Source organism: Trachypithecus francoisi, unplaced genomic scaffold (assembly GCF_009764315.1).
Source record: "Trachypithecus francoisi isolate TF-2019V2 unplaced genomic scaffold, Tfra_2.0 Lachesis_group13, whole genome shotgun sequence".
In the NCBI taxonomy this organism is placed as follows: Eukaryota; Metazoa; Chordata; class Mammalia; order Primates; family Cercopithecidae; genus Trachypithecus; species Trachypithecus francoisi.
The window spans coordinates 10,646,793-10,673,809 of record NW_022681458.1 but is presented as its reverse complement, the minus strand read 5'-3'; the positions used below and the strand labels follow the sequence as shown (position 1 = coordinate 10,673,809).

At 40.1% G+C, this 27,017-nt stretch overlaps 1 protein-coding gene across 1 annotated transcript in view; it reads right to left on the bottom strand.

Moving 5' to 3' along the window:
• SP110 (SP110 nuclear body protein) overlaps positions 1–27,017 on the bottom strand; it is a 53,725-nt gene that overhangs the window by 15,766 nt on the left and 10,942 nt on the right. Inside the window, 8 exon segments of the mRNA XM_033229927.1 lie at positions 1,758–1,907; positions 13,462–13,542; positions 15,166–15,315; positions 21,194–21,262; positions 23,148–23,225; positions 24,675–24,758; positions 25,552–25,635; positions 25,967–26,233. Of these exon segments, the coding sequence (XP_033085818.1) occupies positions 1,758–1,907; positions 13,462–13,542; positions 15,166–15,315; positions 21,194–21,262; positions 23,148–23,225; positions 24,675–24,758; positions 25,552–25,635; positions 25,967–26,233 (963 nt within the window).

Genomic DNA, 27,017 nt, shown 5'->3' with positions numbered 1-27,017 from the left:
CAAACTGCAGTTGACTCCAGGTAACTGAAATCACGGAACAAAAAACTGCTTATAAAGGGGGGCTACCGTATGGCCTTATAAATATCACATAGGAAGGGCTTTTTAAGGAGGAAGTAATGGGCATAAAGCAGTGGTTAACACTGGGTGACTTTGCTCTCAGGGGATATCTGGCAATGTTTGGAAATCTTTTTGTTTGTCAGGATTGGGAAGCAGGTGCTACTGGCATCTAATGGGTAGAGGCCAGAGATGTTGCTAAACATCCGATGACACACAGGACAGCCTCCGAAGCAAAGAATTATTCAGTCCAAAATGTCAATAATGCCAAGATTGAGAAACTCTGGCATAAAATATACTGCTAAAGGTAAACTGATGTGTCTATCTACCTAAGCAGATGGCTCCACAACCAAAAGCTTAAGTTCAAAGACAGAAACAAAATCAGAAAAAACTCCAATAATTATAACAAAGGGTTAATCTCTCTAACTGATTAAACAAAAAAATGGCTAGTCCTATAGAAAAATGGGCAAATTCAAACAGATGACCCTCAAAAGAAAAATTTCCAATGTCAAATTTATTTAAAAAACAGGTAAATTGGTAAAGATACGCTAGGTAATGCTGTGGTAATTCATGATGTTCCACAGGTGTCAGCAAACTATGGTCTAAGGGCCAAATTGGCCTACTGCCTGTTTATGTAAATAAAGTTTTATTGGATACAGCCACACCCATTTGTCTATGTATTTGCCTCTGGCTGCTGTCACGCTACAAAGGCGGAGTTGAGTAGGTGCATCTTCTGGTCCTTTTTGGAAAAAATTGCCAAGCTCTGGTTTACAATGACAAAGGTTTACTTCTCTCTCATGCTGTTTGTTCATCATAAATTAGATGAGGCTCAGCCCTACATCACTGACACTCATGGCTCCTGCAGACAGAGCAGCCTCTGTCTAGAACATTCCTGGTCTTGGGCAGAGAGAAAGGAGAAAAAGGGGCTTTTAAAGCCTTGGCCTGAAAGTGGCTCTCTAACTTGGGTCCACATTTCTTTGGCTAAGTTATCACATGGGCATTCCTGGGTCCACAGGGCAGGGCTGTGGACTTCTGAGGAGGTGGGGCACTGGAATGCTGGAGAACTGTAATACAACCTACCACAGCATGTTCAATCACCTGCCTAGTGCAAAGAAATTCAAAGGGAAACACCAGTGGAATATCACTCTTCACCTTTGGCAGTCATCATAGACACAACTTGTTATCTCTAGTGTTGGTGAAAGTGGAGGGAAAAGGTGTCTGTATGATGTTAAAGGGAGTATAAACAGATAATTTAGGCAATTTGACAACAAATATGTCCTAATATAAAAATGCAGACTTGACCAAGCAACTTCACTTCTAGAAATGAAACATTAAAAAATAATCTTGCAAATGTGTCCACTTTGAGGATTGGTGCCACTTCCAAGACTGGGTTGGCCAGAACCAGAAAGGAGTCTCCCAAACTCAAGAGAGTAGTGGCGACTCTATATAGAAATGAAAACAGCAGACACTGGGGAGTGGTCATGTAAATCCACTTGGCAAAGCCAAGGTGAACAGCACCCCGAGAACAGTTCTTCCAACAACCACTGTCACATCAACAGATCCATGCTCTGTCTTCATGTCCCTCTTGTCTGTACATCTCCCTCCTTCTACTATCGACTTTACATATCTATCTGACCCTCCATGCTCCAAGAGACCCTCATACATTGAGCCATTCAAATAGCAGATTTCATCATTAGTCTTACCTTTAGATCTGGACTTTTGGGCACATTCAGTTCTTGCCTTTTGGACGCTCATCATGACCTTTGAGTTCCAGGTTGAGTCGTCTATCCTTCCAGTCACCTTATCCACCACTTGGAGCTTCTCTTTGATGCCATGCCCAGGTGAGGTTGCCACTGGACCAAACAGATTTGTGACTAGTTTAGTGAGCTCCCTTCTCATGTTCCCAGCCCCTACCCTTTCAGGAGTTATCTTGTAATTTCTCTATATTTCTCTCTTTTCTTGTGTGTATCTTTCTTCTCCCCCAGACTCACAATACTTCCTTCTATTTCTCTTTTTCAAGTCCTCATTTTGTTTAGGAATTATAGGTGTATCAATTAGAACGCAAGCTCCACTACTGTAGGGATTTGTGTCTGTCTTTCTCACTGCTGAGTTCCCAGGACCTAGGACACATACCGGGCCCACATCTTATACTCCATTGCTGAATGAATGTTTCATAGGCACTAAATTTTTGAAAATATTAAATGTATTTTTCTTTTTAGTTTGTTTTTATTTCAATAGCTTTTGGGGTACAAGTGGTTTTGGTTACATGGATGAATTATATAATGCTGAAGTCTGAGACTAGTGCACTCTTCATCTGAGTAGTGTACATTGTACCCAATACATAGCTTTTTATTCCTCTTCCTCCCTCCCCCTTCTGAGTTTCCATAATCCATTATATCATTCTGTATGCCTTTGAGTACTAATATCTTAGCTCCCACCTATAAGTGAGAACATACAGTATTTGGTTTTCCATTCCATTTCCTCACTTAGAATAATGGCCTCCAGCTCCATTTAAGTTGCTGCCAAAGACATTATTTCATTCTTTTTTATGGCTGAGTAGTACACCATGGTGTATATATACTATATATTCTTTACATACTCATTGGTCAATGGGCACTCAGGTTGGTTCTGTATCTATACAATTGTGAACTACATGGCAATAAACATGTGTGCAGGTGTCTTCTTGATATAATGATTTATTTTCTTTTGGGTTGATACCTAGTAGTGGGGTTGCTAGATTGAATGGTAGTTCTACTTTTAGTTCTTTAAGAAATCTCTAAACTGTTTTCCATAGAGGTTGTACTAATTTGCACTCCCACCAGCAGTGTATAAACATTCCCTTTTCACCACATCCTTGTCAACATCATTTTTTTTTTTTTTTTGTCTTTTTAATAATGGTCATTCTTGCAGGAGTAAGGTGGTATCTCATTGCGGTTTTAATCTGCATTTCCCTGATGATTAGTGATGTTGAGCATTTTTTCGGACTTTTTTGGCCATTTGTATATCTTCTTTTGAAATATGTCTATTTATGTCATTTGCCCACTTTTTGATGGGATTTTTTGTTTTCCTGTAATGTTTGAGTTTCTTGTAGATTCTGGATATTAGTTCTTTGTTGGATGCATAATTTGCAAATATTTTCTCCCATTCTGTGTGTTGTCTGTTTACTCTGATGATTATTTCCTTTCCTACAAAGAAGCTTTTCAGTTTAAGTCCCATTTATTTATTTTTGTTTCTGTTGCATTTGCTTTTGGGGTCTCAGTCATGAATTCTTTGCTTAGGTCAATGTCCAGAAGAGTTTTTCGTAGGTTTTCTTACAGAATTTTTCTGGTTTCAGGTCTTAGGTTTAAATTTTTGATCCATCTTGAGTTGATTTTTGTGTCAGGTGAGAAATAGGGATCCAGTTTCATTCTTCTACATGTGGCTAGCCAGTTTTCCCAGCACTATTTATTAAATAGGGTGTCATTTCCCCAATTTATGTTTTCGTATGCTTTGTCAAAGATCAGTTGGTTATATTTGGCTTTATTTCTGAGTTCTCTATTCTGTTTCATTGGTCTATGTATCACTTTTATAACAGTATCATGCTGTTTTGGTAACTATATCCTTGTAGTATAATTTTAAATCTGGTAATGTGATGCCTCCTGATTTGTCCTTTTTGCTTAGAATTGTTTTGGCTATGCAGGCTCTTTTTTGGTTCCATATGAATTTTAAGATTATTTTTTCTAATTCTGTGAAAGATGATGTTGGTATTTTGATAAGAATTGCATTCAGTCTGTAGATTGCCTTGGGCAGTATGATCATTTTCATATTGATTCTTCCAATCCATGAGCATGGGATATGTTTCTATATGTTTGTGTCATCTATGATTTCTCTCAGCAGTGTTTTGAAGTCCTCCCTGTAGAGATCTTTCATCTCTTTGGATAAGTATATTCCTAGGTATTTTATTTTTTTTTGTTGAAGTTGTTGTAAAAGGGATTGAGTTCTTGATTTGATTCTCAGCTTGGTCGCTGTTGGCGTATAGCGTGCTAATTTGTGTATATTTGATTTAGTAACCTGAGACTTTACTAAATTCATTTATCAAATCTAGGAGTCTTCTGAAGGAGTCTTTAGAGTTTTCTAGGTATATGATCATATCATTAATGAACAGCGATACTTTGACTTCTTTTCCAATTTGGATGTCATTTCTTTCTTTCTCTTGCCTGATTGTTCTGGCTAGGACTTCTAGTACTATGTTGAATAGAAGTGATGAAAGTGGGCATCCTTGTCTTGTTCCAGTTCTCAGGGGGAATGCTTTAGGCTTTTTCCCATTTAGTATCACATTGACTGTGGGTTTGCCATATATGGCTTTTATAATTTTGAGGTAAGCCCCTTCTATGTCTAGTTTGTTGAGGATCTTTATCTAAAGGGATGCTAGATTTTATCAAATGTTTTTTCTGCATCTATTGAAATGATCTATGGTTCTAAATTCTGTTTTTGTGATGTACCACATTTATTGACTTGCATGTGTTAAACCATCCCTAAATCCCTGGGATTAAATCCACTTGATCATTGTGTATTATATTTTTGATGGGCTGCTGGATTCAGTTAGCTAGTATTTTGTTGAGGATTTTTGCAACTACGTTCATCAGGGATACTGGTCTGTTGTTTCTTTATCATGTCCTTTCCTGGTTTTGATATCAAGGTGACACTGCCTTCACAGAATGAGTCAGGGGATTCCCTCTTAACCTTTTGGAATAGTTTCAGTAGTATTGGCACCAATTCTTCTTTAAATGTCTGGTAGAATTCAGCTGTGAGTGCATCTGGCTCTGGGCTTTTTGTTGTTGTTGTTGGCATTTTAAAAATTAGTGATTCAATCTCACTGCTTCTTATTGGTTGTTCATGGTTTCTATTTATTCCCGATTTAATCTAGGAGGGATGTATGTTTCCAGAAATTTATTCATTTCCTTTAGATCTTTCTAGGTTTGTGCATAGAGGTGTTCACAGTAGTCTTGAATGATCTTTTGTATTTCTCTGATGTCAGTCGTAATGTCTCCAGTTTCATTTCTAGTTTGAGTTTATATGAAACTTCTCTCTTCTTTTTTTGGTTATTCTAGCCAATGTTCTATCCATTTTATTTATCTTTTCAAAGAACCAGCTTTTTGTTTCATTGATCTTTTTTATTTTTTGTGTCAACTTTATTTGGTTCTGCTCTCATCTTTCTTTTTTTCTGCTAGCTTTGGGTTTCTCTAGTTCCTTGAGACATGACATTAGGTTGTCAGTTTGTGATCTTTCAGAATTTTTGATGTAGGCATATAGTGCTATAAATTTTCCTCTTAAAAGCAGTGCTTTTGCTGTATCCTAGAGGTTTTGTTAATTTATGTCACTGCTACCATTCATTTCAAATAATTTTTAAATTTCCATCTTAATTTCAGTGTTAACCCGTAAATCATTCAGGAGCAGGTTATTTAATTTCCATTTATTTGTATGGTTTTGAAAGTTCCTTTTGGAGTTGATTTTTAGTTTTATTTCACTGTGGTCTGAGGAGATACTTGATATAATTTCAATATTTTTCTTCCAAAAACAACCCCCCAAAATGGGATACATGTGCAGAATGTGCAGGTTTGTTACATAAGTATACATGTGTCATGGTGGTTTGCTGCACTTATTGACCCCCTCTAAGTTCCCTCCCCTCACCCCCCACCTCCTAACAGGCCCTGGTGTGTGTTGTTCTCCTCTCTGTGTCCATTTGGTCTCAATGATCAACTCCCACTTATGAACCAGAACTTGTGGCATTTGGTTTTGTGTTCCTATGTTAGTTTGCTAAGGATGATGGCTTCCAGCTTCACCCATGTACCTGCAAAGGACATGATCTCATTACTTTTCATGGCTGCATAGTATTCTATGGTGTATATGTACCATATTTTCTTTATCCAGTCTATCATTGATGGGCATTTCGGATGGTTCCATGTCTTTGCTATTGTAAATACTGCTGCAATAAACGCACATGTTCATGTGTCTTTATAATAGAATAATTTATATTCCTTTGGGTATATACCCAGTAATGAGATTGCTGGGTCAAATGGTATATCTAGTTCCAGATCCTTGAGGAATTACCATACTGTCTTCCACAATGATTGAACAAATTCACATTCCCACCAAAAGTGTAAAAGCATTCTTATTTCTCCATGGCCTCAACAGCATCTGTTGTTTCCTGATCTCTTGATAATTGCCATTCTGACTGGCATGAGATGGTATCTCATTGTGGTTTTGATTTGCATTTCTCTGATGATCAGTGATGTTGAGTTTTTTTTCCATATGTTTCTTGGCCATGTAAATGTCTTCTTTTGAGAAGTGTCTGTTCATATCCTTTGCCCACTTTTTGATGGGCTTTTTTTCTTCTTGTAAATAGGTTTAAGTTCCTTGTAAATTCTGGATATTAAACCTTTGTCAGATGGGTGAATTGCAAAATTTTTCTCCCATTCTGTAGGTTGCCTGTTCACTCTAATGCTAGTTTCTTTTGCTGTGCAGAAGCTTTTTAGTTTAATCAGATCCCATTTGTCAATTTTGGCTTTTCTTGCAATTGCTTTTGGCGTTTTTGTCATGAAGACTTTGCCCTCACCTATGTCTTGAATGGTATTGCCTTGGTTTTCTTCCAGGATTTTTATGGTTTTGGGTTTTACATTTACATCTTTAATTCATCTTGAGTTAATTTTTGTATAAGGTGTGAGGAAGGGGTCCAGTTTCAATTTTCTGCATATGGCTAGCCTGTTTTCCCGGCATTATTTATTAAATGGGGAGTCCTTTTGCCATTGCTTGTTTTTGTCAGGTTTGTCAAAGATCAGATGGTTGTAGATGTGTGGTGTTATTTCTGAGGTCTCTGTTCTGCTCCATTGGTCTAAATGTCTGCTTTGGTACCAGTACCATGCTGTTTTGGTTACTGTAGCCTTGTGATATAGTTTGAAGTCAGGTAGTGTGATGCCTCCAGCTTTGTTCTTTTTCCTTAGGATTGCCTTGGCTATATGGAATCTTCTTTGATTCCATATTGAATTTAAAACAGTTTTTTCTAATTCTGTGATGAATGTAGAGACAACATTCCAGAATCTCTGGGACACAGCTAAAGCAGTGTTAAGAGGGAAACTTATAGTACTAAATGCCCATGTCAGAAAGCTAGAAAGATCTCAAATTGACACCCTAACATCACAGTTAAAAGAGCTAGAGGCTGGGTGTGGTGGTTTACACCTGTAATCCCAGCACTTTGGGAGGCCAAAGCAGGTGGATGACCTGAGGTCGGGAGTTTGAGACCCACCTGACCAATACGGAGAAACCCCATTTCTACTAAAAATACAAAATTAGCCAGGTGTGGTGGCGCATGCCTGTAATCCCAGCTACTCAGGAGGCTGAGGCAGGAGAATCTCTTGAACCCAGGAGGTGGAGGTTGCAGTGAGCCGAGATTGCACCATTGCACTCCAGCCTGGACAACAAGAGTGAAACTTCATTAAAAAAAAAAAAAAAAAAGAAAGAAAGAAAAAAAAAGAGCTAGAGAGGCAATAGCAAACTAATCCAAAAGTCAGCAGAAAGCAAGAAATAGCTAAGATCAGAGAAGAACTGAAGGAGATAGAGACATGAAAAACTCCCCTCAAAAAATCAATGAATCCAGGAGCTGGTTTTTTGAAAAAATTAACAAAATAGACCATTAGCCAGATTAATGAAGAAGAGAGAGAAGAATCAAATAGACACAATAAGAATGACAAAGGGGATATAATCACTGGTCCCACAGAAATACAAACTACCATCAGAGAATACTATAAACACCTCTACACAAATAAACTAGAAAATCTAGAAGAAATGGATAAATTTCTGGACTCATACACCCTACCACGACTAGACCAGGAAGAAGTTGAATCCCTGAATAAACCAATAACAGCTCTGAAATTGAGGCAGTACTTAATAGCCTACCAACCAAAAAAAGCCCAGGACCAGACAGATTCACAACTGAATTTTTTTGTTTCTTATTCTGTAAGTAACACAGTTTGTGCCCTGGAGTAGATACATGCATTCAGGCATGCAAGCAAAAGAAAAAAAAAAAAAAATTCTACCAGAAATACAAAGAGGAGCTGGTACCATTCCTTCTGAAACTATTACAAACAATTGAAAAGGAGGGACTCCTCCTTAACTCATTTTATGAAGCCAGCATCATTCTGATACCAAAACTGGGAAGCGACAAAAAAAGAAAATTTCAGGGCAATATCCCTGATGAATATCAATACAAAAGTCCTCAATAAAATACCGGCAAGCCGAATCCAGCAGCACATCAAAAAACTTATCCACCTTGATCAAGTCAGTTTCATCTCTGGGATGCAAGACTGCTTCAACATATGCAAATCAATAAATGTAATCCATCACACAAAGAGAACCAAAGATAAAAACCACGTAATTATCTTGATAGATGCAGAAAAGACCTTTGATAAAATTCAACATCCCTTCATGTTAAAAACCCTCAATAAACTAGGTATTGATGGAACATATTTCAAAATAATAAGAGCTATTTATGACAAACCCATAGCCATATCATATTGAATGGGTAAGAGCTGGAAGCATTCCTTTTGAAAACCAGTACAAGACAAGGATGCCCTCTCTCACCACTCCTATTCAACATAGTATTAGAAGTTCTGGCCAAGGTAATCAGGCAAGAGAAAGATATAAAGACTATTCAAACAGGAAGAGAGAAAGTCAAGTTGTCTCTGTTTGCAGATGACATGATTATATATTTAGAAAACCCCATCATCTCAGCCCAAGAACTTCTTGAGCTGATAAGTAACTTCAGCAAAGTCTCAGGATACAAAAATAAAAGTGTTAAGAATCACAAGCATTCCTTAACACCAACAAAAGGCAAGCAGAGAGCCAAATCATGATGAACTCCCATTAACAATTACCACAAATACAATAAAATAGCTAGGAATATAGTTAACAGAGGATGTGAAGGACCTCTTCAAGAAGAACTACAAACCACTGCTCAAGAAAATAAGAGAGGACACAAACAAATGGAAAAACATTTCATCTTCATGGATAAGAAGAATCAATATCTTTAAAATGGCCATACTGCCCAAAGTAATTTATAGATTCAATGTTATTCCCATCAAACTATAATTTCAATTTATAAAAATTTACTGAGACTTGTTTTGTGGCCTATCATATGGTTTGTCTCGGAGAATGTTCCATGTGCTGATGAGAAGAATGTAATTTTCTGTAAATATTTATTAGGTCTATTTGTTCTAGAGTGTAGTTTACATCTATTGTTTCTTTGTTGACTTTCTGTCTCAATGATCTCTCTGGTGCTGACAGTGGAATATTGAAGTTCCCCACTATTATTGTGTTGTTGTCTATCTCTTTTCTTAGGTCTAGTGGTAAATGTCTTATGAATCTGGGAACTCCAGTGTTAGCTACATATAAATTTAGGATTGTAATATCTTCCTGTTGGATTGATCCTTTTATCATTATATAATGACCTTCTTTGTTTTTTGTTGTTGTTGTTGTTTGTTTTGTTTTTTACTGTTGCTGCTTTAAAGTCTGTTTTATCTAAGAAAAGCTACTCCTGTTTGCTTTCGTTTCCATTTGCATGGAATATCTTTTTTCACCCTTATATCTTGAATTTATATGAGTCCTTATGTGTTAAGTGAGTCTCCTGAAGATAGCAGATACTCGGTTTGTGATTTTGTATCCATTCTGCCAATCTGTATCTTTTAAGTGGAGCATTTAGGCCCATTTATGTTGAACATTAATATCAAGATGTGAGGTACTGTTTCAGTCATCATGTTAATTGTTACCTACACACTCTGTTTTCTTCATTGTGTTATTTATAGACCTTGTGAATTTTATGCTTTCAAGAGTTTGTATTTTGGTGCATATCAATCTTTTGTTTCAAGATTTAGAACTCCTTTTGGCATTTCTTATAAAGCTGGTCTGGTAGTGACAAATTCTCTCAGCATTTATTTGTCTAAACATGACTTTATTTCACCTTCATTCATAAAACTTAGTTTTGCCAGATACAAAATTCTTGGCTGAGAGACTAAAGAGGAGACTAAAGATAAGACTCCAATCCCTTCTAGCTTGTCAGGTTTCTGCTGAGGAAGTATATATTTTTCATTCTTGCAAATAGTAAAGATTTCCCTGATTATTACATCAATAGGTTTCAGGCGGAGGGAAGATGCTGGCTAGAACTGAGAGGCCATGCTCAGTTGAGGCCATTTTGGCAAGCTTAGACAAAATCTTGAAGCACAGTATTTGTTGGGAGCAAAGAGGAATTTGTAAATTCCAAAAATTACCTGTACCTATCAAAAGAAAACTGTGGAAGTCGGAATGTCAAGTTTTCCTATAAGTCATTAGTAGTAAACACTCGGAAAATGACAGAGTATGTTTCCTCCAGCCTAGGGAGGCAGTGGGGTGGGGAACCAGGAAGAAGAGGCCAGGGAGAAGAAGGCCAAGCAGGCAGATATGACTTTCCTTCCAGGCCAGACCCCAAGATTGAGGGATGCTGGGAACAAGCAGAAAAATTAGAGGGATTTCCAAAGCAGCGAGCCTCGTGTCCTAATTCATGTTTGGCAGCTGGGACAAGATCCCTTCCCAGGCTGGCTCCCATAAAGGCACAGAATCCAAGAGAATCCCCACTGACTGGCATATCTCAGGCCCTTTGTCAATAATTTTGAGTAAAAGAACAAAGAAAAAGGGGTCAGGTGCAGTGGCTCACACCTGTATCCCGGAACTTTGGGAGGCTAGGGCAAGAAGATCACTTGGGGCCAGGATTTCAAGACCAGCCTGGACAAATAGCAAGACCTGGTCTCTACAAAAAATGTACAAAATAAATTAAAAAAAAAGAAAGGAAAACGTAAGGAACAGAGAAAGGGAAGAGGGAGAGAATACCATGGAGAAGAAGAAAAGTGGGATGAAGCAGAGTAACCAGAAAACTGAAGCCTTTTTGTTTCTTATTCTGCAAGTAACGCAGTTTGTGCACTGGAATAGAAACATGCATGTAGACACGCAAGCAAGCATGGGTTGGCTGAGGTAGTTCTGAACACTCTATGACTCCAAATCTAATCCCAGTTTGGAACTGAAAGTCTGAATCTTGCTTGGGGATTTAGGTTTCTTGTGCCTATTCTTCTGGGCTCTGACCCTAGACAGGAAACAATCCTAATCTCAAAATTGTCTGATGTCTCGTGTGCACCTCAACCCCATTCCTTCCCTGTGATAAGAGAAAAGAAGGCTAGGTATAAACCAAGTTGGTGTTAGGTTCTCTCTTAGTTTGTGGGGGAGTCTACTGATGGGGTGGCCTAGGGGACAAGGTTGGGGCTGGCTGTGCTCCAGGCACAACTGAGTGGCCATGTGGCTGGAGAGGAGGTCATGCCAGCTGGTCACGTGAAGGCCTTGATAAACACCAAGGGAGTAACCGCTTCACTTTTCTTGCTTACCTCTTGGGAGTTTTTTTTTCTGTTTTCTTTTTGAACTTGACTGACCATATTCTTTTCTCCTTTCTTCTAAAAAAGAAAAAAGTCCCACATCTTTTATGGCTACAAATATTGATCTACAAACCTGTAATGTCAATACTTCTTTAAGTAATTTTTTTCCTGTTTTCCCATCACTTTGAGAATGCAAGAAAACCATGAGACCTATGTGAAAAAAGTACTCCATTTTACCTGGAAATTGAATTTGGGGATTGAATGAAGATGGATCAGAAATATACTAGAGAACTAACATTTAAAATATGTCATTAAAAATTTTTTGGGGGGACAGAATCTTATTCTGTTACACAGGCTGGAGTGCAGTGGCATAATCTCAGCTCACTCCCATCTCCGCTTCCTGGGTTCAAGTGATTCTCACACCTCAGCCTCCTGAGTAGCTGGCATAACAGGCATGCACCCCCAGGCTAATTTTTGTATTTTTAATAGAGACGGGGTTTCACCGTGTTGGCCAGGCTGGTCTTGAACTCCTGGCCTCAAGTGATCCTCCTGCCTCAGCCTCCCAAGGTGCTGGGATTACAGGCATGAGCCACTGTGCTGAGCCAGCACCATAATCCTAATGGTTACAGCACACTGCTTTTAGAAAAGTCCAGGAACTTTTCTGTGTTGAAAAAAAGTTAAATCATGATTTTAAAAAGCATAAGGCTTTTTCTGGCTTGGATGTCATTTATGGCCTAGAATGGCATAATAACAGTAAGGTAACATCAGTCCACACCACAGAGACCAAATAGTTTCTTCTTTATGCTTATGCTCTGTCCTGGGAGATTTTCCCAAAGACAGTTTATTTCTGTTATCCATAGGATCTTGGAAGTAATGAGAAAGTAATTTTTGAATAAGCAGTTTTCTATTTTGGGCTATAGTGAATTGACAAAGGTTTGACAGTATTCTTTCTGCCCCTTCCTTTCTATGGAGAATGATGGCTCCTGAAAAGAGTTCCTGGGGACCAGGATGTTAATCCTGTGGCAGCCAGCCCTTACCCAGGGGATCTTGAAAAAACCCATTAATCCTTTCCATGTCTCAATTTCCTCATCTGTTAAATTGGAATAAGTCATTCAATCTTCTCCAAGGATGGTTGTGAGAATAAAATAAAATTATCTATGAGAAAAGTTAAAATACTACTATAAAAGCCAGTGCAATATAGGAGAAACTGTTAAAAATGATCATTTAGATTTTAAGGTATTAAAATTTAATCAATTTTCCTGACAATAATTAGATACTTGTTGTTTGAAAATCACATTTGTCATGTGAGAGTTCTGTGATTTTTGTGACAATGACCACATCACCAGCAAACAGAAGAATATCCAGCTGTTTTCTCCCCTCTAAGGATAGTGGTATCGACTTACTCCAGAAATGTGAATAATGGTAGTGATGGTGAGGGGTTAGTTAACAGGCAACGATTTTACCAGCATGTGCCCACAACTCCACCAGTTATACAAGCCCAGTCATAGTGTTACATGTGTGTTTGTAATGAGTTTTTCGCTTCTCAATTTTCCCAGAAAGGCCACATGAGAAATATGGAGATTGGAATTCTAGGAAAAAGCTTGATCCAGGGGTTGGATCAAGCTGTACTTTGGACAAGCTGTACTTTCAGTACAGTACCATGAATATACTTAGGACATTCATTCTCAGTAATGGTGATACTGATGCCAAGAGCGGAAAAACTCATTTTTGAGTATTGAGAAAAATCTTATAAAGTGCAGATATACACACATACATATGGATACACTACATATAAAGGACATCCATTTGTAGTAGTAAAATATCATGGGAAGGGTCTTGATTAAGAAAAAAAATCCAGAAGGGCTCTCTAGCACAGTGATAATGAAAAAAAGAAGTTAAGAAATATTGCCTTAGTGTAAAACAGCTCTGAATTTAGATTCCTGGTGACTGTACTCTGGGACTAGTGATCTCCAAGTTTTACCTTGTGTGACCCTTGATGGTGTGCTAGGTGTCTTCTGGGACCTCTTTCCTTCATTCATTTTTGAAGTGTCATCAGTGATCTCTGGAAAACAAAAGATCTTAGTAAATGCCCCTTGGGAAGCTCCATGGAGAATCTCCCAGACACCCAGGAAGGCCCCTGCACACTTTGAAGTTGAGTGTCCTGGAGGCTCCAGGTCTTACCCTCTTAAGAATGCATCTACCGAGAGATTTGGTGCCGCTCATGACACTGTGCCTGTCTGCCACTCAGGGGAGGAGCAGACCACAATTGGTTAGCAGTGGTTACTCTACCAATGAAGACATCCACAATGGGGTAGAGCCATCTGAACCCTTTGGCCAGAGTCTCTCAAAGTAAGGTCTGTGAGCCCCTAGAGGGTCCTTCAAACCTTTTCAGAAAATTTGCAAGGTCAGAATTGTTTTCATAATAAGACGTTATCCGCCTTTTTCACTATTTCAACCTTTGTACAGATTGAGCAAGAGCAACGGTGGATAAAACTGCTGGTGCCTTAGGACACATCAAAGCAGTGTCCCCAAACCTCAGCAGGAATCACTACATCCTTCATTGCCACCTGCTCACTGTACCAAAAAATAAAAATAAAAATAAAAATAAAAGCAAGATTCACCTGAGAATGTTCGTGGTAAGCCAGTAAAAATTATTAATTTTATTAAATTTCTACCTTTGAGTACATATCTTACATCTTAATATTCTGTGTGAAAACCTGAAGAGCACACATAAAGCATTTCTATTGCATCCTGAAGTACCACAGTGGCCTCAGGAAAACACTTGTGTGATTGAGTTACAAGCTCATTGTATAATTCCAAATGTACATTTTCCAAACGGCTGTACTATTATGAAATCTTGCATTAGTAGAAGGTCCATTCAAAATGCAAGATGGATTAATGTATTTTATTGTAACAGAGTATGAAGTTAATTGATATGGTTTCAAATTTTACATTACAACTAATGTTTAAGAAACTATCACTTGTTGAGTGTTGGTGTAGTATTAAAGATGAATATCCACAGATATCTCAAAAGACTGTTAAATTACTTCACCCTTTTAAACTAGATATCTGTGTGAGACCAGATTTTCTTTCTATCCTTCAATCAAGGCAACATATTACAAATGAGTGCAGAAACAGTTATAGGAATCCAGCTGTCTTTTTACAAAGCTCACTCACAATCAACGATATTTGCACAAACATAAAATGATGTCACTCTTCACTATTTTTTTGTTTTAGAAAATATATTTATTTTTCATAAAATAACATTATTTACATTAACAGGCAATTGGTTTATTATTGTTACTTTTACATTAATTAATATTTTAAAATTATTAGTTTTAATTTCTAATAAGGTACACGTAGATAGATATAAACAACATGAACAGAAGCTGTTTAGGGTCCTCAGTAATTTTTGAGAGCATAAAGGAGTCCTGAGACCCAAAAATTTGAGAACTGCTGCCCTAGGCCACAGCTGTTCCTGTGAACACGTCTGTTTCTTCCACAAAAACTTCTCAGATGCAAGAGATGCTTGCTTTCTTTGTCTCTCTTGTCATATCCTATCCTCATTGTCTGTACTTTTTCCTTTTTCTATTGACTTTACATATCTACTTAACCCTGTACCTGCTTCAGGACAGACCCTCCCACATTGAGCCATTCAAATGGCAGATTCCATCATCAGTCTTACCTTCTGATCTGGAGTTTCGGGCACATTCATTTCTCGCCTTTTGGACCCTTGTCACTACCGTGGAGTTCCAAGTTGAGTCATCTTTCTTTTGAGGAACCTGATCCACCATTTTGAGCTTCTTTTGGATTCCATGTCTAGGTGAGGCTGCATCTGGACCAAATAATGACTTGTTAGTAGTTTAAATTGGGGTCTTCAGTGAGCCTCCTACTGTCCCAATCAGTGACTTCCTTTCTCATGCTCCCAACTCCCACCCTTTCAGATCTCTGTACTCCTGTACTTCACTTTTCTCCTGCTATTTCTCTATAATTATACCCTTCTTCTTCTTCTTTTTTTTTTTTGAGACAGAGTCTCACACAGTCGCCCAGGCTGGAGTGCAGTGGCGCAATCTTGGCTCACAGCATGCTCCGCCTTCCAGGTTCATGACATTCTCCTGCCTCAGCCTCCCAAGTAGCTGGGACTACAGGTGCCCACCACCACGCTCGGCTAATTTTTTTGTGTTTTGAGTAGAGATGGGGTTTCACCATGTTAGCCAGGATGGTCTCGATCTCCTGAGCTCGTGATTTGCCCACCTTGGCCTCCCAAAGTGCTGGGATTACAGGCATGAGCCACCACGCCCGGCTTATATCCTTCTTCTTACATGTACCTTTCTTTGTCTCCCCAAATTACCATCTGCTTTCACTCCTGGTATGACCTGTTGCAATCAACTAGATAAATCTCCGGAAATCCTAGAGCTTATTTCCTGATTTTCATTTGTGTTGACTGCACCACAAGGTGGCCACACAGTCTGGTCTAGGTGGAGAGGAAGTGTCTTACAAAGCACTCCAAGTTCCCCAGGGCCTGTGTATGGTACAGGAAATTCCCAAAAGTTTCTAGGTGTCTTCAGTGGGCAAAGTGCAAGGTACTGAAAAACCTGAGAGGCAAGGACCCTGCCAAGAAGGCGGCTACCATGAGGGAGAGCTGGAAGGTGAGGCTGAGACCCAGAGGAGGTGCAATGCCAGAGGATACAGAGGTGAGTTTGCTTCATTGTGGAAACAGAACACAATTTTCACTGGCTGCTGACTTTAGAAGCTGATTCCAAAGGATGACCACTGTCCTGTTGAACAAGAACGGTTCTCTGCAGGTTAGAAAGGACACAGACTGTGCAGCCACGCCTCCCACATGCAAGTACCGTGATATCCGCGGGCCACTTCCGGAGGAAAAGGCATGGGTGAACCCTTAAGACGAGGGGAAGCGGAAGCCCCGTGGGACGCAGGGCTGGCGGGAAGTTCAAACACGGAAATTACTGAAAATTTATCCAGAAGGGGTGGGGCAGCCTGATAGAGCCTAAAACTTGCCTTTCATTGTCAAGTTTAGGTTTTTTCTCTGCATAACTAAAGGAGTGGTTCAGAGATGAGAACACTTACAGAAAATACGAGAGTGTTGTATGTATATTTTCAGCACTACTATGTATTTTTTTATCTTACAATTTTGAAACATCTTTTTATGTGTGTGTGTTTTTTTAAATAAAGCTGATTAATTAAATGTAAAATAATATGACTCTTAAAAATATCTCTGTTGGGCTGCGGGCAGGGAGGAATGAAGAGTTGTTTAATGGGTACAGGGTTTTAGTTTTACAAGACAAAAGAGTCCTGGAGATGGATGGTGGTGATGGCTGCGCAACATTGCGAGTGTATTTTAATACCATTGAACTAGGCACCTAAAAATGGTTGAGATGATAAATTTTATGTCATGTGTATTTTACCCCAATAAAATATTGGAAAATTGGAAAAAAGAAAATGTAAAGCACATCATCTGTCCCATTTAAAATAAAATGGTTCCTTTAAAAAACCTGAAAAAATTCATTCAAATACCATATGAAGAAAGGCAAATCTGGAAGAGACTGGCATCCCTTCGGTAGCTTGGCAGAGAGGTGTCAAAAGGTCAGAGTTACCTCAACAGAACTGACCATCTGACACCATCCCCCAACTCTAGAGGTTTCCCCTCTCTAACAAAGTCTCTTCTCTGACCAGGGAGTGTTCATAATTGCATGGTTGCATAGACATTCCCTGTTTCCCTAATCCTATAATGTGTAGAGCACTGTGGCAGTGGGCATCTTAGTACTGGGCTGTTGGCCATGGGGTGTGCAGACTACCTATGTCTGCCCTAAATGTGGGATAATAAGAATTTGGAGAATTGTATTGGAAATTTCCCTCCAATAACCTTTAGTCTGTGTCTACACCATGTGGTGCCCATAGTGTCTATGACCCCTTTTCATAACACAATAATAAATTCATAAACTATCCTTTGTCAGATCATTACTCAAATTTCGGGTTACAAAAAATATGGTTTCTTTCATTTGTTTTTCATTTAAAAAATAATAGCTCATTTGTGCCAGGACATTACCATCTAGCCTAGAAGAGATACATTATATAAGTAATTACAATAGAGTATTTGGAATCTTCCAAAAGAGCCAGTGCTGGGTACTGTAGAAACTGTGGGATCGGCCGGGCGCGGTGGCTCAAGCCTGTAATCCCAGCACTTTGGGAGGCCGAGACGGGCGGATCACGAGGTCAGGAGATCGAGACCATCCTGCCTAACACGGTGAAACCCCGTCTCTACTAAAAATACAAAAACTAGCCGGGCGAGGTGGCGGGCGCCTGTAGTCCCAGCTACTCGGGAGGCTGAGGCAGGAGAATGGCGTAAACCCAGGAGGCGGAGCTTGCAGTGAGCTGAGATCCGGCCACTGCACTCCAGCCCGGGCGACAGAGCGAGACTCCGCCTCAAAAAAAAAAAAAAAAAGAAACTGTGGGATCAGCTTGGCTTATTTAGGGGTCAGAATATGCATTCCTAAGATAGACATAAGCCAACACCACTGATGAAAAGGAGATAACTAAACACTTACGGAGAGTAGCATAGGTTCAGAATATAGCATCCAAAAAGAAAAGCACATGCCAAGGATCAAAGGGGAGAGAAATGAAATGGGAGGAAATGAAAGTTCAGAGTGGTTGACTGGAGTTTTGAATGGAAAGAGATATATTAATAGTTGGAGGGTAAGGCATGGGTTAGACTGGAGAGAGCTTTAACAATCACATCGTGAACACTACCCTAAGGGCAATAGGAGACCATGGACAAGATTTAAGCACGGAAATAAACTAATCAGATTTTAATGTAGAAAAGAAGAGGGTGAACCAATAGACCTTGTCAATGTGCTAACACAGTTCAGTTAGTCATGGATGACTAAGGTTTTTGCTTGGCGCCTGGGTAGATTAGGTTCCACATTTCAAGTTAAATAAACTACAAAAGGCTCCCAAGGGCCTGTGAAACCCTACATAATCTGATTCTTGTCTACTTTTTCACTTTCTACCACCTTCTTTCTTCATCATTGCCAACAACACTGGTCGTTCCTCTCTGCCTCAGGTTCTTTGCACTTTTGAGTCCCTCTGCCTGGACTATCCAATCCAAAGTGACTCCCACCCCAAACTGCAAGTCACTATTGTAACCCTATCCATTATTTTCTTCCATCCTGAATCACTACTTGAAATTACCTTGTTTATGTGCTTTCTAGTTTACATTCTTTCTCTCCCCCAGCCAGGATGTATAAGCTCCATGAGCTTTCCCCTTTCTTTTTTGCTCACTTTCTTGCTTTCTCTCTTTAAAATAAAAACTATCTTCAGCTTTCAGAATGGGTATATACAGTTAGTGCTCACTGCGTATTTGTTGAATAAATGTCTGAATGGTACTTAGAAGACTAGGTTTTTGGTGAAGAAGATGAATTTAATTTCAGGTATATTGAGACTGTAGTGTCAATGGGAGACTTGCAAACAAAGATGCCCAGTGTGCAGCTGGCTATGTGTTTCTTGAAGACAAACCTGAGTTGAAGATGTAGACTTGGGAGCCGTCAGTGTAAAGGTGGTTATTGAAGTTGTGAGAGTGTTTAACAAAGCTCAGGAGTGTGAGTTGAATAACCTGACCGGTTTACACTAAACCAAGGAGGCTCACAGAGAACACACACAACATGGTGAGAGGGCATTGACTAATAAGTAGAACGGGGGAGAAAGCAGCTTGTTTCTCCTTCCTGCCCAGGAAGGTCACTTACTTTTCATAGAATGGAATCATTTCGGTAAATTATCTTAAAAGGACACTAGCCCTGTGATTTTGGACACTGGGATCATACTAAGGGTAAACTAAGTCAGGGAAAAGGAGCTTTAAGCCACTGGCTTAGGTTGCCATCTATTGCTTTGTTTCCCTTTATAGCTAGAGTTGTCTACATACGTTATCACCTCCCATTCATTATCCTCCCCATACAACTGGCTCCTGCCTCCATCACCAAAATTTTTCTTAAATTTTCCAGTGATTCTTTCTGACCAAACTCAAGGCCCTCTTCTCTGAATTTATCTTAGTCTCTCAGTATAGTCAACCATTCCCTCTTGGCTTGCTAATATGTTCTTTCTTGGTGCTCCTCTGTCTTCACTGGTCTCATTCCCTCAGTCTGCCTTGCTAGATTCCTCTTCCACTGGGACTTCTGAGAGCAGGGCTAGGTCTGTGGTTCTCTCTTCTTCTCCCATAGATCAGAATACCTTTATTTTACTGATAACATATATAAAAATATATATTTATATGTATATACATATCTGGTCCAGATATATATATGTAAATATATATAAATATATATATATATATACTCATATATATATGGACCAGACTTTTTCAATGAGTGCCAAATTGTGGGGAATATAACTTCCTGATTTCTCAGTGTTCCTATAAAAAGCCCTTGCCCCCGGGACATGGAAGTATATACAATATAAATATAGGAGATACTTGCTTTCACTTCCCCAGAAACATTGTATTCTTCACATACCATGAGAATTAGAGCTATAGCTCTTTTTCTAGTTAATTGCTCTGATCTAAAGGGATAATACAACTTCTCTTATTTCCTGAGATGTCCAAATGGGTTCACCCAGGACTAGCTTCCTAGGTTAAATCCTAAAGTACCAGGAAAACTGGAGTGGTCTTTCCCTACACATCTATATATCACAAGGGATAAAGCCCAGAACTTGGAGACATCTTTCGGTCGTAAAAGTCAGCAACACCTGGAGTTTCTCTGGCCTTTGGAAAGATGCATTTAAATTCCAAAGGTTAGGATGGGGACCTTGGGAATCAGGATCTTTTCCATTTTATCTCAAAGCAGCAAAGCTTTTTCTTCTCCTTTCAGGAGGAGAGGATGATGGCTGTCCCTCTCATGTATCTAAACCGAAAATCCATCATTTCGACATCCCTTATGTATGAGTTATAGTCTATTTTGAATAGAAAGATTCCATTAGCTCTTTTAGCATTGCCTTTTGGTTTGTGTATGGGAGACAGACACTGCAGTGTTGCTCTGGCTGATGAGCTGGTTGTGAATATCAGTAAAGAATTATTTTCCCTGACCCAAATACCTTGTGTTCCGGCAGCACTCATATATATATATATATATATGGATATACCAATGCAAGTGGAGTAACATCTCAGACCCTTTACAGTTCTTGACAAAACACACATCTATGCACAGCTGTGTAGATGGCCAGCAGAAACCTCTAAAGGAACAGGTCAAAAATTGAACTCTAACAGTTATCCCCCCAATATATTTACATCTTCCCTCAGCAATGGGAATTAGCACTTACTCATTTAAGCCAGAAACTGAAGAATGGGCCTTGGTTTTTCTCTCTTTCTCAGCTGTAGCTAATATGTCAAATCCTGTCAACAATACCTGCAAAACTGATCTTGAATTGGCACTCTTTTCTGCATCTCCACTGTCAGATCTGAATCCAAGCCACTAAGAACTCTCATGGCATCTGCCCCAAAATGGCTGTCCTGTCTCCATTCTTTCCCAGCTCCAACTCATTCTTTACACTGTAGCAAAATTGAGCTTGGATTGTGTCCCTTCACTGACTAAATATCTTCAATGGCTTCCCATTGCATTTACAATAAAATTCAACCCTCCACAGCTTGACCTGTAAGCCCTGCATGAGCTGTTTCCAGCCTTCAGCTTTCTCTCGCACTCTCATCTTACCTCTTGGGGGGCTTTTTTTCTTATGTCTCTTTTTTGGAGTTGACCAGACACATCTTTTTCTTTTCTTTCCTAAAAAGAAAGGATAATGTTTTATAGTTACAAACATTGATCTCCCAATCTTATATGTCAGTGATATTCAGCTTTTACTCTTGGCCTTCCAACCACATTGCTAGGAGGTCACTGGTGACCTTAGGCGATGCTACTTCAGGGAATAATAGGGGAAGATGGACTCTAAAATGACAGAGGAAAAGGAGAAATGAAGAAATGGAGACAGGGAGTTTAGGTAACTCACTTCTAGAAGTTTGGTTGTGAAATGAAGGAGAGAGCTATGGAAGTAGTTGAAGTGAGATGAGAATCAAGAAAAAGCATTTTTAAATGAGCTATGATACATGTAATTATTGTCTGAATGCAGATTCTTGTGTGAGAGATACTGCTGTAAGGAATACTTGAGAGAGAAGGGATCATGGATACTAGAAGATGAGGTGGAAGGATTGTCTTAGAAGAGAAGGAGGGAACTCAGAGAGGAGGAAGACAGATATAGTTAGGGTTTGTAGGGCTAGCAGCACAAATAAGGGGATTCTCATATGATATCTGCTTATGGTGCAGGAGGGAAAGTCATTGATTGAGCAAAAAGCAGGAGGTGAGGGGGTCAGAGGTTTGAAAAATAGAGCTTGAGGTTTGAAAGGATTATTGCAGGAAGTAGCATTGTCACACAGTAAGGAGAGATGATTTGTGCTGGAACCATGAAGACCAGTGAGTGTACTCTGCCCTGCTGTGGAACTCTCTCCAGCGCTGCTGGCTTTCAGATGCAGTGTACAGGAAGTAGGTAAGTAGTGTCTTCCAAGACTTGCCAGAGAGTTCCAGGAAAAGGCAGAGAGGAAAGGCAGATTTAAAATAATGGCAATAGATTACTGAAATGATGACTCTTGGACTGTGAATTAGTGTCAATGTTAAAAAGCTGGGCAGCAAAGAAAAGCAGATGGCTTGGAAGGAGGAAAGGCCAGTGGACTGGTGATCCAAATGAGGTTGAAGGACAACTTCAGAGGAAACAATAAATAAATAAGAACAGAAAAACATATTTTTGATTCTTTTTTTTGTTTGTTTGTTAGAATTGGGCTGGGAAAAAGAGTGATCAGAGGTTGAAGGATAGCTATAGAAGGAGAAAAGCTCAAGGATAGGTATCAAAAAAGGAATTCCGGAATTAACTGTTGGGAAATCGAGCCAGGTTTGAATGATGATAGGGTCTATAGGTTGCCTTTGGGTATGGGAGGCCAAGAATTGGTGGAGGAAAAAGTCATGGAAAGTGAGACGATGAAGTATTTGAGGGTCCAGAGTATTGGATAACAGAGTTGTCTGTTATCCATGTGTACCCTGAAGGCATCTAGGATGATGCTGCGACTTGAAATGACAGAAAAACAGCCTTTGAAAGGATGATTGGGGAAATTATTGGATGATATTGATGATGAGTGAGCAAACATTTTAATTGAATGGTTAAGCCTCAAAGGAGAGGATCAGGGAGGAAGGGGCTGGATGGGGTCAGTAGGCAGCAAAGGATGGACATCTAACCTGCCTCTCACCATGAGGTGTGAGTGATGGATGGCAGAGAATGCCCAGCCGTGTCTTAAGAGGAAGTGGGTTCCTCTCTGGGGAACCAACTTTCAGTTAAAGACGGAAGTGCAATTAACACTCTAAGAAGTTGTGAATATAGGAGATTGATTTTTTTCAGAAAAGGCAATTCCAATGGCATATTTCAATATCCCCAAAAGCCTTCTGGTTTCCTGATAATTTTCATAAAGGCCTTTCTGGAAGATGCAGTGAATGGAAACAGCAGAAACAAACTGTGGCATCAGGACTGTGGTCACATAGTGATGCTCTTGACAAGACATAGTCAGAAAAACGGAAAGCAACTCTGAATTCACCCTTCTGACCTCTACAGGAGAAATGCTTTCCTTACCTTTCTTGTTTGAAGGTGTGCTGGATACCTCCTGGGGCTTTTCTGGGTCATTTGGTTCTGGAGAATCATCTCTTATCTCTGACAAAAGAAATATAAGTCACTTCAGAGCTCAGATCCAGTGAAGAGAAAGTGCTGAGGGAAGTCAATGGAAGAACTAGAAAAGTAGAAAGTACATGCAGCCCAGGGCTGGGAATCTGCTAGCCCTAAGAATTCCCTGGCTCTGTCTTGATTTTTACTAGCTTGTGGTTATATCACAGGGAACTAGGGCACAACTGCCCCACAGCAGAGGCTCAGTCTGATCCTTTCAGAGAGATTATCTTATGGATGGAAGAGAAGTGAGTGAAGAGGGTACAATGAATGGAAATTGCAGAAATAAACTGTGCTGGGTATCATGACTCTAGTCACATAGTTGCTGCTCCCAGCAGCCCTTGCTCAAGGAATGAAGCTGAGAGTGGAAAGTGGTGACATTGAAACCTGATGTCCACGATGGAGGAGAATGTCTTTGCTGTATGAAAAATACATCTTATTGCTTTGATGTCTATGTATGGATATTCTTTAACTGCTCTATCTGTGGTTATTTTACTTGGAGAAATAGCAAAGAAGGCTCAATGCCTTATATATTTCTGTATACAAGGATTGTTTGAAGAAAGCAGGAGCAAGCTTGTGCTTGCTAGCACCTGTTAACAGCAAAGATATATAAAGCTCTGCTAGTTTTTGCTGCACAAAGAAAGACAGAGGACTTGAAGCCATTACAAATAAAGGCCCATCTCACGTAAAGCTGTCACCTTTTTCTTTACACACTGCTATGAGATTGGTCTCAAATGTTGGCCTGCGTAGGAATAGGTGACTGAGGCAGGTGGCAAGCAGTCATTAGACCTTTGGAATAATTTATTACCTTTCAAATTATATTAGTAATATCAACTCTTAAACTCCAAATGATATAGAAATGACCAGGGTTGAAAGTGAAGATTCCCCACCATTAGGTTGGGGCTTGGAAGGAGGACCATCCCTGTCTACTGCACCAGTTCACTATTAGGGCCACATAGTGTTTTTATTCATTTGCTTTGCATTTTGACAGAGCAGTTTTGAGCCCTACTTTATTGAAGTGGTCTCAGAAGAGTGGCTCCGTCAAACAGTCCAGCCTGACTCAGTTCCCTGTGCTTTCTCCTGGGGTTCCTGCCACAACCCGTTGTGGCAGGTGAATATTTCCCTTTCAGGTGCTTTGTGGCATTTGGAGTCCAAGCCTACAGGTACTGGTGGGGCTCTGTCCATCATGATCTGTGGCCCTATCCAAGTCTACCTTTTCCAGACTTGCCTCCTTTGCCCTCCCCCAAGGACTCTGTATCCATTCAGAGGTCAGATCTCCTGCCTGTTCAAGCTCCCCAGTGCTGGGTAAACTGGAAGCTGGGCCAAGATTGCTGTTGAGAGGTGGGAGGAGAGCCCCCTCCCTAGAAGATCTGAATGGCCTTTCCTCTCGGTAGACACAGAAACAAAGGCAAGCTTTTAGGTTGACTAAACCAAGATTACCTGGCATAGAGCCCAAGGGAGAGTGGGGCATCTGTTGGGGGTCTTCTTTATCTTTTATGTGGGGGATCAGGTTGTCACTGGCCACTGAACGGAGGAAGAAAAAGTTTCAGATCTCAGGAACAGCAAGCAGGGACCAGAATGAGGAGGAAAGAGAATGCTCTATTCCAACAAGTAAAAATGACAGGGTAACTGAGCAACCAAGGCCTGGGGAAGGATGGGATGGAGTGGGAAAGTAAGCAACCATTCACTTTCAATTAGCCACTTGTTCTTCCATTGCTGTTAGCTTCCTGATTATGTTAACCTTTTTGGATGGTAGGTATTAGAGGAGTGGATGAAATATTATTTGGATCAAAGAGGAGCCCTCTTCTCAGTACTGGAGAGCTCGGGATCCATGATATCATTTTTGACAATGCCCAATATCATACCATTCTTATATTTAATGTAATCAAACTCCATTATGACAATGGTTTGGGGAGGGCAGGTGATACAATTTTAGAAGCTAAATATCAGGTCTAGCAGACCTGTAGACATTTTATCATCTTTTCTAGTAATTTTGATCATTGCTCTTAGAATCCAAACCATATAAAAATGAAGAATGTTGAAATTCAAAGGCCCCCATAATCAGGTGGGGGTGAGGAATCAGCTAAGGGTCACTAGTGTGAGTGTTACACAGGTTACTTGTCAATTCAGAATGGTGTTTTGGTTGTTGGTTTGTTTTGCATTACCGCATTGGTGAATTGGCCCCTTCTGTTTCTTTTCCTTTGTCACGCCCAGTTCCTTTTCCCATGGTTCCCACCATAGCCTCTTGGTTGGCAGATGCATGTTCTCCCTTCACAGCCACCTTGAGCTAAGCTGTATCAGCCCCAGTTGGTATTACCTGGCACAGTGCTAGTGAGGAGGCTGGGCATCTCTTCTGAGTCTTCTTCCTCGTTCATTTTGGATGTTAACTCATCATTGGTCACTGAAGGAGGAAAGGAAATTATTACAGATTACAGGGACTGGATGTCAGGGAGGAGAGTGAATGTTAAAAGTGCCTGGAACAGATAGAGCATCAAGGCACAAGGGCATTGGGTTGGAATGTCCCAGGTGTGGAAAGCAGGTGTTCTAGACTCTAGGTCTTACCCACTCCCCAGCAGTGCTCATAGTCCCTCTTGAAAAGGGTCGTGTATGGGCAAGGTGGGTGCAAGAGAAGAACTAGGACAATAAAAGTCAAGACGCTGGGATTGGAGGCAACATGGCACAGGCACCTTAGACTGAGGATATACGGGTGTAGGATGGGATCTGCTTCTCACCTGGAGTGCTTCTTCCTTCCTGGATGAGTTCAGGGAGAGGCAGGACAGGGTCAGATGGGCTGGGCGACTCACTCAGGATCTCATCGCTTTGCTGCGAGGATGTTCCAGGCTCACTAACTCTTGGTGCACAGGGTGAAGAGCTTGGTTGAGGGGGTTGTGGTGGGGGCAGCGCCAGTGGGGTATGGAGGGAGCTTCCTTCTGCTAGGCCAGTTGGGGCTTCAATTAGGATTGGTGTGTCTCCACTCTGCCGTTCATAGGAAGCACCAACTGGGATTGGTGAAGGGACACACATCAGTAAACTGGAGACTCAGAATTACTTGGGGAAGGGGATTTCTTAATACATGCCTTCCAATAGGATGGGGCCATGGAGTTATTCATTGTTCATCCCCAGGTGCAGAGAACTGATTCACTGTCATCATTATCCATTTGTGGCCCCTTTCTATTTTATTTATCTGGTTTGGGCATTGAGTGCCACACTAACTGCATCTAAGCCCCGATCTAATACCAAAATGATTTCATACAGAAAAGTTGAGTTTGGGTTTGTACCCAGGGATTTAATTTTCTTTAATCTTGGTGTCATATAATTTAGTCAATAATGAACATGCTATAGTTTTAAAAGAGGTCTCTGTTGTAATAAACAGATCACACTTCCCCAAAGCAAATAAGAGAAAACAAAAATTCCTCAGCAAGGTGTATTAGGACATTTATATTCTGGTTTCTGCTCATTTCTGCAGAGTCAGCTTCTGTGGCTTCTATTGTACCCTGTGATCTGGTCACACCCAGCTTTCTTTCCCATCCACAATACCCCAGACCCTTGGCTTTCCACATGCTATTCCCTTGCATGGCTAGTGCTGGGTTTCTCTTAAGAATTTTCTCCATAATTTATTTCAGAAGTAAAATGGTCTCAACCAGTGAATGGAAAAAGGAAAGGAACTTCAAATTTTGGAAAGGGATCCAGAACAAAATCATCAAGTTGAAGATCCTGGAAGATGACTGAGGCTCAGCCAGGTTAGGGGCACATCAGTGTGTGGGTCTCCATGGCTTTCAGGTG